Source organism: Hyla sarda, chromosome 5 (assembly GCF_029499605.1).
Source record: "Hyla sarda isolate aHylSar1 chromosome 5, aHylSar1.hap1, whole genome shotgun sequence".
In the NCBI taxonomy this organism is placed as follows: domain Eukaryota; kingdom Metazoa; phylum Chordata; class Amphibia; order Anura; family Hylidae; genus Hyla; species Hyla sarda.
This window is the reverse complement of record NC_079193.1, coordinates 281,053,725-281,066,962: the sequence shown is the minus strand read 5'-3', so window position 1 is coordinate 281,066,962 and position 13,238 is coordinate 281,053,725. Positions and strand designations below refer to the sequence as shown.

General features: G+C 38.9%; 1 protein-coding gene across 17 annotated transcripts in view; it reads right to left on the bottom strand.

Moving 5' to 3' along the window:
• Positions 1-1,613: 1,613 nt before the first annotated feature.
• Positions 1,614-13,238, bottom strand: part of DTNA (dystrobrevin alpha) — a 444,962-nt gene continuing 433,337 nt past the window's right edge. For 12 of the 17 annotated variants that reach the window (XM_056521817.1, XM_056521818.1, XM_056521827.1 and 9 more), the window contains 2 exons: positions 12,646-12,772; positions 1,614-8,605 (listed from right to left, as the gene is read on the bottom strand). In XM_056521817.1, coding sequence (XP_056377792.1) covers positions 8,570-8,605; positions 12,646-12,772 — 163 coding nt within the window. In that variant the 3' untranslated portion in view covers positions 1,614-8,569. Of the gene's footprint in view, positions 8,606-12,413; positions 12,462-12,645; positions 12,773-13,238 lie in introns of all 17 variants that reach the window. The other 5 variants (XM_056521830.1, XM_056521831.1, XM_056521832.1 and 2 more) reach the window with 1 other exon arrangement.

Genomic DNA, 13,238 nt, shown 5'->3' with positions numbered 1-13,238 from the left:
CCAGCATTCTATGCCGGGCTGTTGCTCCTGTCTCGGAAACCACTGTGATGTGACGTCACACCTCCTCGTGACTTCACGCCATGCCCGTTCCATGCATGTCTATGGGAAGGGGCTAAACAGCAATTACGCCCCCTCCTATAGAGATGACTGGAGGGGGCATGGCGTGACGTCACGTCACCAGTCCCGGAAACAAAGAGGTTTCCGAGACTGGAGCAGAAGCCCAACATAGAATGCCGGGTGCTGCACAAAGATCAGACATCTTATCCCCTATACTTTGGATAGGGGATAAGATGTCTATGGCCAGAATAATGTTCTTTTTCTAATAATTTTAACCTTTAGACTTTCATCAAAACATTCTCAAATTAAAAGAAAAAAAATATGTTTCTGCAATGTTCTGGTATCTACTCCAAATGCATATGAAGACTTTTTTTTCTTTTATACAAATCTGCATTAAATGTCCGACACCACGCAAGTAGACTAGGCGACATTTGTGGGTTATGTACAACAGAGCATTTGAAAGAGTCCACAGAATGTAAGCCCTGGACCAGTGCTTCTCAAACTGTGAGGTACTAACAAGTTGTTGGGAATCACAGCTGGAGAGGCAATTTAACACAAGTACATGAAAGCAGTACATTAATATGATTGCACCAGTCTTTGCTATTGCAACATGTTCTATCTTTTAAGACAAATTCAGGAAATTAAATAAAAAAATGGCATTGGCTAATATAAATGGTGAGGCCCAGATATGCTATGTCCAGGCTGATGAAGTCACCGTAAAAATTTTAAAATCATTCTCTAGACATATGCAACTGTATGCCTATACAGGTGAATACATCTGCTACAGACTCACGTTTAAAATAATCTTTTATTTCATCCATTTTAATTAAAAATAGTAGTCAACTGGTCTAAAAGGCAAGGTATGGACAGGTTGGATGTATATAATAGACATTATATACAAAATATGCATGGTTTTAAAGCAAAGTATTGTGCACAGTGAACAATTTTGAATTTAGCGGTATTCTGTATTCTCCAGTGTTTACATAATAGACTTCACCTAAGCTATTGAAATAGGAAATCTGGAGTAAAACCCACAGAAACTAACAAACAATTGGCAAATATTTTATGCAAATTTAACCTAACCCATCCAAGATAAACATTTACTTTGAAGGGGAAGCACCACAGCTCCAGGATAATAAATGATGTATGGTTGTGATTTAAAGCCTTTTATCTACATTTGATGTGGCACTTGGGTCTGGCTAGTAAGCAAAAACTGAAAACATGATAACTTGACAACTCCATACTCAGGACGAAACTAAAAAGTCTGATGTAACACAGGGCCCAATTGGGGACCATGTGATTCAAGGCTAGGCTCTCTACTCTAATAGAGGGGGACAATAATCAATAAGGTCTATATGCCCTCAAAGGGAACAACGGGACAAGCGCTTGAAACAAAAAATCATGATATAATCACATTTTTTAAACTGTGAATTCATGAATGACCCTGTAACCATTACATTAATTGTAAGACATATCAATGATGCATTCAGATTGCCATGTAGTTTTAGAACATTATAAAAAAGTTAACACAAATATAAAATGCTCAAATCAATCCATAAGGTTTTTAAAAATTCATTTTAATGAAGAAATAATTCCATTCCAAAATATAGACACACAGTTATTATAACCACTTTAAAATAGGACATGTCCCATGTAGGTTCCAACACACACACACACAAAACAATACTTAACAGCAATACAAAATTTTCCATACAGTAGTAGTTTTGTTACAATACCAATGAAAATTGTCAAACTCTTTAGTGTGTCTGTTCTTGCGGTCTTCAAGTGGTCAAGTACAGAAGGTATAGAATTACAAATATCAGTTAGTAACCTTGTGATTTTTAAATGATATTTTTGGTTCAGAAGTCAAAAGGCCTGTTCTTATACGGAGGATTGCTCGTTGTAACCTGTTCTGTATATTACTATGACCCCCACCTGATAGACGCAACCTGAGGCTGCCCATATTTACAGGATCTATCTACATTAAACTGTCCGATTCCTGCACAGTGACTTTGTGGCCATTTTGTGGGCTGAACACATGTTCCTGAGAACTCCTATCCCTGCTATCAGTCCCAAGTCTACAGAATTAGCGTTGCAATCACTCTACTAGTTAATAATAATAAAAACCCATGAGTACCCTTATTCAGCCCACAGAATGGCCTCCTCTGTTCAGTGGACAGGAGTACTACAAGATGGGAAATAAACAGAACCATATAAGAGAGACCTTTGTTAACTGATTATTACATGACCCATGCAAAAAAGGATAAAAAAAACCACAACAGTAAAAAGTACCTTAGTAAAGTATATTAATGAAGGCCAAGCAAATCATATGCGAAAAACTGTAAATAACCTACATTCTAATTTTCTCTCTGTATACATTCTGTGAACACTCAAAAAGCAATATATAGAAGCCAGCCTACATTATAATTAAAGCCTATTAATGTAATACAGTATAATAATACATCAATTTAGGTGCACTACTGTGGTAGAGGTAGACAGTAATATGACAAACCCTAAGAACCAAATGCCGCTGTAATTGCCCACTGGCCCCTGGTATTGCCCATATTGCGGCACAGGTAGGTTTAGTGTTAGGTCCCGTGCCACTTGAGAAACCTTGGCGTTGGTGTGTGGGCTCAGGTATGTCCTTCATATAAGGATATACTGGATAATGTCTCAATTTTAACATTTTGAGGGTTAGTCATATGTTACTGATTACATCTACCACAGTAGTGCAGCTATATTTATGTATTATTCTATATGTTACACATCCACACCTTTCATCTGGTGTAGGATGCCATTGTGGCACTTGTAGTCTGTTGCAGGCATCCCCCATTGTATGCATTATATGCTGCTGATAGCCCTTAGCAATGGACCACAAAGCTCAGGATCTGCTCCCCCAGCATTAATGCAGAACTGCAATTGGGGTTGAGTATTTCCTGATATTTGAAACCACATTTTTTTTCTTGTAATACAGTATAATAGGCTAAAAAGAACCATTAAATACAGTATAATAGTAGAAAATAATAGTTAAAACTGACAGGATGGAAATGGCTGATCCTCTATTGCAAAACTCTTCTATGGACCACTCTTCTAAGAACCCAGTAGATAACCCTTACCCTGACTCCTCATGTGAATACACCAGTGACTTTACCTTTACATTGACATTCCAGTCATCTATTTTCTCATGGCACTCTTTCTACAATAAATTTTTGGCTCAAGAAAACAAATAAAAAAGAATCATGCAGTTACTATCTAATATACAGTAAAATTCCTGTAACTAATGGCAACAGGTGACAAAATATCAGAATCCTCCCCCCAGCTCAATCACAAAAAAATTGATGCATAATAATGTATCATCTACATTTACCTTATGGGTACATTCACTTGCAATAGTGTGCCATTATTTTTACAAACAGTGTTTTTTTAGAGACTGTAAAAGACAGTGAAGGCTTATAGCTCTCTTCAGGGTACTGTAGGCCATTGGAAAACTGGTGATGGTTCCAATGCATGACTATCAGTGATATCAATGATCAAATATGCTTTTGAACTCCATTTCAAAGCTAGATGTCCACTGATAATAATAGAACACTGAGAAGTATTTATATATTAAGTCAGTGTTTTTCTTCTGATCTACCAAGATCCCATAGCATCAAAGAGTTCTGATAAAAAGCTAAGTGCTGGATGACCAGACACCAAGTTAAAGGAATTTTATTTTACTTCTAAATCTTCCTGGTATAATTTCGACTAAACACACTTGAACTGTAACAAAACCAATCCATGATTCATTTTATGGATTCAACATAAAAACGGTAGTGATAACAGATAAAGCCTTCTAAATAATAATTAAATAGACAACACACTCAAACCACCATCCCCCAGATTTATCAGCAGCCTCGTGATTTTCAGCTGAGGACACTTTCCTGTGAGGTATCTAAAAAAATGTAAACACCTCAAAACTTGATTTATGAGTTTAACTTTCCAACGAAAACAGATTTATCTCAGATATTCATATCCAACAACACTTTTCAGACCTGTCATTCATGTCTAACTAGCAGGCACCTAGAAGGAAACTTAGGCCAGATTTTTATATGACGGAGGCTCTGTTAAAACGCCTTGATGGAAACATGACAGGTTGCATTAAAGGAAAACTGTCAGCCAGTTCACCCACACTAAACCCAATACACTCGTTATAGTGTGGGTGAACAGGAGTGCATACACGGGTCACTTAAATCGTTTGGTTTTGTTGCCGTCGAGTTTTCGTCCTCTAAAGTTCCATAATTCAACTCCTCAGTTGCGCACTACAGGAGTGTCCCCCGCTGGCAGTCAGGCTTTGGGTTCCAGAGGAAGGGGCCTAAGCCCACCCTCCTTATTCACATATTCATTTTCTTCAAGTCGGGTGTACCGAGCGACTTATTCACATTCATTTTCTTCAAGTCGGGTGTACTGGCGCATGTGCAGTTACGCTGTGCAGAGCGCCTCTCCCAATGCACAGCTCTTACGTCATCAGGACGTGAGAGCTGGGTAAAAACTTCAGCGCATGCACTTTTCATACAGAGTGCTGCGCTCAGGGGGTGTGTGACTCCACGACACTAGGACGTGAAGTTGAAGAAAATGAATATGTGAATAAGGGGGGCGGGCTTAGGCCCCTTCCTATGGGACCCAAAGCATGACTGCCCGCGGGGGACACGCCTGCAGAGCGCAACTGAGGAGGTAAATGAACTTTAGAGGACTAAAACTCGGAGGCAAGAAGAAAAAAAAAAAAAGGAAGTGACCCGTGTATGGACACCTATTCACCCACACTATAACCCAGTGTATTGGGTTTAGTGTGGGTGAACTGGCTGACAGTTTTCCTTTAAAGTTATTGGGGTCCATCAGGTGCTGCTGATGCCTGGTAACCAGAGAAACGGGCACCAATGTTGTTTTCATAGAAAAAGCTTTGCAGTGGTATAAACCTAGCCTCAGTGTGTAACTTTCATTAAATTCATTATTCACAACCTTATTAAGTATAATTTACCTTTACCCTAGCAGCATGTCTATCTAGAAGACCTTTACATGAGATGCACCTTAGGGTTTCTTCCAGAACCAGTCCCAACCATTTTAGCGGTTTGATATACTTTAAAGGGGTACTCCAGTGGAAAATAATTTTTTTTCAAATGAACTGGTGCCAAAAAGGTATACAGATTTGTAAATTAGTTGTTTTTAAAACCTTAACCCCTCTAGTACTTATCAGTTGCTGTATGCTTCAGAGGAAGTTGTGTTGTTCTTTCCAGTCTGACCACAGCTCTGTACTGACACCTCTGTCTGGGTCATATTTATTTATGGCATAAGTTCAGAGCTCCTTCCACTTAGGAAGAAAAACCTGCCTTCTCTTGTGTACTTTTTCCCAGTTACCCTCTTAAAGGCTATGGACACTTTAATATATGTAAAATGCATTTTTCCATGTCTATGGTTATTTTGAATAAAAAAAGTTCAAACTTTATTAATATCCCCTGTCCCATAGCTGAAACTTTTCCCACGTGATAGTGTCCTTTCCAGTCCACACATGCTGGATGTGAGTCTTTATGTCATGATCTAGCTTCACTTCAGCAATGATTTCTTGTGCAGCCCAAGAGGGATGTCCTCTCTACTGCGATGACACACACCGATCCAGAAATATAGGATTTCCTCTTCCCTACCATATAGGGTCTACTGTGGGTGTTCTCTTACTGTAGACAGATACACAGCTACTGTGATACATCCCCTCCCCTGCAGATAGCCCTGCACATGCTTTCCTCCCTATCTACACTATAATACTGTACAACCGGTGATATTTGGCTTTGTTAAAGACTTGAATGCTTCTCTATACTCTGATCCGACCTGTACATCCTTATCCCCATTATCTGTTAACACTTATCTGCTAATATCTGTTAACACTAAGAGAAAAGTGGAGAGGAGCAGTAAGGACTGACATAGACTGGGAGCAGTGTGCAGTCAGATGTATGCCAGAAGCAGCAGCACAACCAGCTACCCGAAAAAGCTGCTTAGATTCTACAACAGCAAAAATTTGGGAATTTTTCATGAAGACTATTTAGACAGTTTCTTAACAGCTGTTAACACATATGGGGCATTTACCTTATGCTATTCATTTTGTAATAAAAATAATTTGTAAAGTAGTTTTCTTATTAAAGTGTTTTGGGTTCTGCACATTCTGTGTATCACTATACATACTATAGCAAGCTGTAGAGTCCAAATCACAGTGAAATCTTTACGCTAAGCTCCGTTCTTTATAAAAATAATAAATCAGAAAAAACAGCTATGCTGTGTGCACTGATATACAGAAGTTGCAGAACCCAAATAATTACATTAAAAAGCCTATGATAAAAATATATTTATCACAACAAAAAGACACTTCAGTAAAAATGTAAATAATATGGCTCCCACAAGTGTCCGTAGCGTTTATTTCTACAGGAAGCTAATGAACAACAGAAAAATGATCTACGTACGTACCATGACCTTTACGTACAGTTCCTTTCCATCAGTGACTTTCCTACGTACAGGATTTAGTTTCAACAACTAACACACAAAATGCAAAGTCTACATTATGGTTTGCTGGCATGACAAATAAATCCCATTGTGTGAACAGACATGTTACTAACAAATATTATACATAGAAGAGTATTCCTGTGTGTCTCAGCCATAATCCAGTGCATTCCACCATAAGAGCTGCGTGCTTCCCCCTATCCTCTCGTACATACACGCAAGCCCTTGTGCTTTTCACTGCTACCTCTACTTGCCCTCAATACGCATGCAAAATGTCTGGCGGCCATAAGGCATTCAGAAAAGAATTCTTTGTTTATATGCCGCCAATATGTAGGGGGACATTTTCCTGCATATTCAGGTGTGTGACTTAGTAAATCAGTAGTACTTTGCAATATCGCTGAGGCAAATGGCTACCTTCACTATTTCTGTGACAGGTGTACTTAACAAGCATGCAGTAACAGTGAATACAAAGGCCTCAAAAGAACAAGTAAAAAAGCAAAATAAACCATCAAACAACACAGTTGATATGCTATATGTACATCGAACAGCAAAAGAACACAAAAACAAGACTGTGAGGCAACAGCAATATGAAAGAGAAAGTTTCCTCTAGTTTGGGGTTTTATGGCACCTGTGGTTTATAAACAGCTCTATCCTTTCAGCTGCCAAGGATGGGCATGCAGTGCCCAGCAGAACCCTGCAGCAGTGAGAAGGCTAATAATGAGTAGCTTAAAACATAGTTGACAGTTTTAATAGCATCTGTGTGGATTGCAAAAACTAGATTCTTAAGAGTCTGAACATTGTATAATATTTTTTTTTTTTTTTGTATATGATAGTGTCTATATTGAAAATGAAAAATATATATATATATTTATATATAGTTATATACACTAAAAACTTGTATGGCTGATTCGTGAGTTCTTGAGAGAAAAAGAAATATAAAATTATACAATTAACCTTAAATGCATTCCTTTATTTCATTGGGCTTTGTACACAAATAACTCTGTAGCTGTTTAGACCTAATAAAAATAATATTTGAATCAATCCATCCAATTCTATCCAATGACTGAAATAGACGTAAAGAACTCTATGGAACTGCTGCCTTACTGCCATTATTGGATATACCAAAATTATATCTAGGATTGCAGTCCCAAATTAAGTGCAAATCCTGCGGTAAACAAATTAAATAACAAAAAGAAGTGCTGATCTGTGGGTGATACCATCATGTGCATTGCAGGGTGCTGGAGCCAGGACTTTTGTTATCTCAGTTTCTCTAGTGACATTAAGTGGAGCCCGGCTTTAAATAAAAATAAAAAATAAAAAAAACAACCAAACAAACAAAAAGGGGGTTATTTTGCAGCATGACGTTGCATTGCGCAATGGTTAACGACACAGTGGTGCCTAGGTACTGCTACTAAATAAGTGGCTGAGTAGGTTCAAATGGAACTAAGGCACTCAGACATCTAGTAGTAACAGCTGCTATGATACAAATCATTGGCTTCTATGGTCCACCACGACGTGGTGATAGAGACGTTCTCCTCTGGTAGTTTGGCCAGTGACAGAGAAGACATTTGCATACACCTGGTTGATATATTCAGTGTGTTTCTACAGTGCATTAGCAAGCTTTGCGGAACTTGTCTGAATACTTGTTTCCTCTTGCCCTTGGAAGTAATGGAGATGTCATTTTACAGAGACGAGATGGTCTGGAAATCTGCACTGGCAGTTCGTATACATATTATATATGACAATGAATATGACCGTATGTGCAAATGGCTATATTTTTTTCAAATGCGGCTAATGCTTTAATTTCAAATAATATATATATTTTTTTATAAAGGAATAGTTAAAACACACACCTACAAACTACACGGTTTAGAACAAATGTGCTGTGCTACATTCCGGTGGACTCTGATGGATTTCTTTCTACTAGAAGATGCAGCAGGTGAGGTCAACCTGCACTCTTTCTGCCGGATCGATGGCTGACAACCAATACTTCTCATGCTACGTGCATCTTCTCCAAACTACTGCATTTCTGTAAAAAAATGAAAAATGCACATACAAATTTAGCTTTCTGAATTACATAGAAAAACATAAGAACATCTTGCAAAAAGGGGTTAGACATTTATCCCTTATTTACTGGATGGGGATAAGTGTATGATCTTGGGGGTCCAGCCGTAGGGACCACCCATGATCTCAAGAATGGGATTACCGAATGATACAGCAGTGAGCAGATCTGACCACAGTTTCAATCACCGTCAATGGGAGTGCCAAGGATAACAGATAAGTACAGCACTCGGCTATCTTTGGTACTCCTGCTCTATTCCTGTTCCCAGGATGGTCAGACTCCCCATGATCAGACACTTATTCCCTATCCTGTACATTTTGGCCCAGATTGATCAAACCGTGTGAGAGAAAAAATAGAGTGATTTTCCCACAGCAACCAATCACAGCTCATCTAACGCGTTCTGGTAAAGTGAAAGCTGAGCTGTGATTGGTTGCTGTGGGAAAATCACTCTATTTTTTCTCTCACACAGTTTGATAAATCTAGACCATATTGTCTATGGTAATTAAACCCCTTTAAAGGGAAACTAACAGCAGTTTCTACCACTCTAAATGGAATAAACAGATAGCTAGTACTGGTGACCCTGGTGACTGGATTCTAATGTTTTCTTATCGGGTGAAAATTGGTGCAGTCGGATATTCTTCTTGTTGTTAATATGCTTTTTAGTTCTTATGTGCTATGGAGGTAGGCTGCTGCTCTGTGCGCAATGCTTTCTCCCTCACACTTTGGCAATAACTCCACCCCCCCCCCCCATAATTATGCCTCTTCATCTGAATGTCCATTAACCCCTTGACGACGCAGGACGTAAATGTACATCGTGGTGCGGTGGAACTTAATGCACCAGGATGTAAATTTATGTCCTGTACATGACCGCGAGCATCGAAATGATGCTCGGGTCATGCGCGGCAGGTCCCAGCAGCCAGGGACCTGCCAGTAATGGCGCACATCAGCAATCACGCTGATGTGTGCCATTAACCCCTCAGATGCCGTGATCAATACAGATCACAGCTTCTGCGGCAGTGCTGTCACTAAAATGGATGATCCGATCGCCCGAAGCACTGCCACGGGGTCTGATCATCCATAATGGCGGACGAAGGTCCACTCACCTGCCTCCCTCCGTCTCCAGGGGTCTTCTGCTCTGGTCTGGGATCGAGAGCAGAAGATAGCCTATAACACTGATCAGTGCTATGCCCTATGCATAGCACTGAACAGCATTAGCAATCAAGTGATTGCTATAAATAGTCCCCTATGGGACTAATAAAGTGTAAAAATAAAAGTAAAAAAACAGTTTAAAAAAAAAAATTCGAAAAATCCTCTCCCCCAATAAAAATGTAAATTGTTCCTTTTTCCCATTTTACCCCCCAAGTGTAAAAAAAAATGTATAAGCATTTTTGGTATTCCAAAATAGAATTGATTAAAAAATTTATTTAAAAGTTTTATATATGCAAATGTTTTATCAATAAAAAGTACAGATCACGGTGCAAAACATGAGCTTATACGAAAAAATGAAAAAGTTATAGGTCAGCAAATTAGACTACTGTACTAATTTAGTTAAAAAGTTTGCGATTTTTAAAAATTGTATTTTAATTGTATTGACCCACAGAAGAACACATGTCATTGTTACCGTAAATTGTACGGCGTGAAAACGAAACCTTATAAAATTAGCAAAATTGCGGTTTTCTCTTCAATTTCCCCACACAAATAGTACATTTTTTGGTTGCGCCATACCTTTTATGGTAAAATGAATGATGTGATTACAAAGGACAACTGGTCACGCAAAAAAAAAAAGTTATCATTTTTAGAAGGAAAGGAGGAAAAAACGAAAGCGTAAAATAAAAGTACTGAGATATTTCTCACTGGCAGACATAAACTAACCCTTGACTGCCCTCTGCTGTACAAATGACTGCATTTTCCTCCATATGCACTCACAGCTGTTCAATACAAATAGCTATAGAAAGAAAAGTCTAAGGCTACATTCACATTGTCGCCATGCTCCCACCAGTTCATCACCGGCAAAAAAGCAACCGAATGGACCCTTTTCACAGCAGACACCGCCGGGTCCCGATGGATCACATCGACTTGAATGGAATCCATCTGGTGTCCATTATTATTAGGAAGTTGAGCGAAGAATAAAACATTGTACATGCAATATTTTTTTCACTGCTTAACTCCCATCAGCAGAACATGTCGGCAAATTAATGTAGTCTTAGAAGCATGCACAGTCATGGCCATAAATGTTGGCACCCCTGAAAAATTTCTCGCAGAAAAGGATTGCAGTAACAAGTTTTGCTATACACATGTTTATTCCCATTGTGTGTATTGGAACTAAACCAAAAAAAGCTAATTGGACATAATGTCACACCAAACTCCAGAAATGATCTGGACAAAATTATTGGCACCCTTAACTTAATATTTGGCTGCACACCCTTTGGAAAAAATAACTGAAATCAGTCGCTTCCTATACCCATCAATAAGCTTCTTACACCTCTCAGCCGGAATGTTGGACCACTCTTCCTTTACAAACTGCTCCAGGTCTCTCTTATTGGAAGGGCGCCTTTTCCCAACAGCAATTTTAAGATCTCTCCACAGGTGTTCAATGGGATTTAGATCTGAGGATTACCAACGGATTTTGGGTGCGACCCAAAATCCGTTGGTAATCCTCAGATTTCCTGATGCCTTGCAAACATTCAAGGCACCCAGTGCCAGAGGCAGCAAAACAACCCCAAAACATCATTGAACCTCCATCATATTTCACTGTAGGTACTGTGTTCTTTTCTTTGTAGGCCTCATTCCGTTTTCGGTAAACAGTAGAAGCATGTGCTTTACCAAAAAGCTCTATCTTGGTCTCAACTGTCCACAAGAGGTTTTCTCAGAAGGATTTTGGCTTACTCAAATTCATTTTGGCAAAATGTAGTCTTGCTTTTTTATGTCTGTGTCAGCAGTGGGGTCCTCCTATGTCTCCTGCCATAGCGTTTAGTTTCATTTAAATGTTGACGGATAGTTCGCGCTGACACTGATGCTCCCTGAGCCAGCAGGACTGCTTGAATATCTCTGGAACTTGTTTGGGGCTGCTTATCCACCATCTGGACTATCCTGCGTTGACACTTTTCATCAATTTTTCTCTTCTGTCCATGCCCAGGGAGATTATCTACAGTGCCATGGGTTGCAAACTTCTTGATAATGTTGCGCACTGTAGACAAAGGCAAATCTAGATCTCTGGAGCTGGACTTGTAATCTTGAGATTGTTGATATTGTTCCACAATTTGTGGAACTTCTCTTCTTTTTATCTGCTTTCAGGTGTGAATTTTATATTGCCCACACCTGTTACTTGCCCCAGGTGAGTTTAAAGGAGCATCACATGCTTGAAACAATCTTATTTTTCCACAATTTTGAAAGGGTGCCAATAATTTTCTCCAGACCATTTTTGGAGCTTGATGTGAAATTATGTCCAATTTGCTTTTATTCTTCCCTTTTTTGGTTTAGTTCCAATACGCACAAAGGGAATAAACATGTATATAGCAAAACATGTGTTACTGCAATCATTTTCTGTGAGAAATAATTCATTTTCTTGAAAAATATCAGGGGTGCCAACATTTACGGCCATGACTGTATTCATTATCCAGGCAGATAGTTTATATATCGTTCTGAGTATGTTATCAAAAGAAAACCATGCCTGAATTTCTATCATCTATGTTTACCTGGGGTTGATATCTTTAGTTACAATACAGTTACTAAATGTTGTAACACTAAATTTTGCGCTATATTGGAATACACTTACTTCAGAAGGGAGGGAAACAGAATAGTGCATTCAGCCCTGCAAACTGACCTGAAGAAGGAAAAGAGCAGACAATGCAGACAATGACAGGGGTATTTAAGATGTCTTGCATATCATTATTATTATTTTTTTTAACACACTGGGTCATATCAGGTAAAATTTCAAACTATTTCTCACTTGTTCAGACCCTAGTGAAGTGTCTCCTTCAGCAGAGGTAAAACACAGTCAAATTTACCTGGTAGGCTTCATCCTGCAACTTTTGTTTCAGATACTCTTCCATCTTCAGCTCATTTTCTAGTTGACGCACAGAGTCATTCTCGTAGGTTTCATCCTCGTGTCTGTTATAGGGATCTTCAGGGACCCTGCAAAGTGGTTTAAAAAAATTACAAATAGAAGGTTCAACTAGAATTTATATGTGAAACCTTGTATTAAGAATAATCTCATGACCTATAAAATAATGGCTCCTTAATTTAGGTAGGGTCTGATGAAATAAGATACCAGGTGCACTCCCAATTATACTGAGCATGATCCAATCATTCAATATCTATTGTTCATTTTGGCTAAAAGGAAGTATAAAGACAGGAATCCGGATATGGGAAAAATGTTTTTCCTAGGTGTTTACCGTATTTTTCTCCCTATAGGACGCACCGGCATATAAAACGCACCCTATTATAAAGGTCCAAAATCTAGAAAAAAAAAAAGATTCTGAACCCAACAGTGATCTTCAACCTGCGGACCTCCAGATGTTGCAAAACTACAACTCCCAGCATGCCCGTTGGCTGTCCGGGCATGCTGGGAGTTGTAGTTTTGCAACAGCTGGAGGTCCGC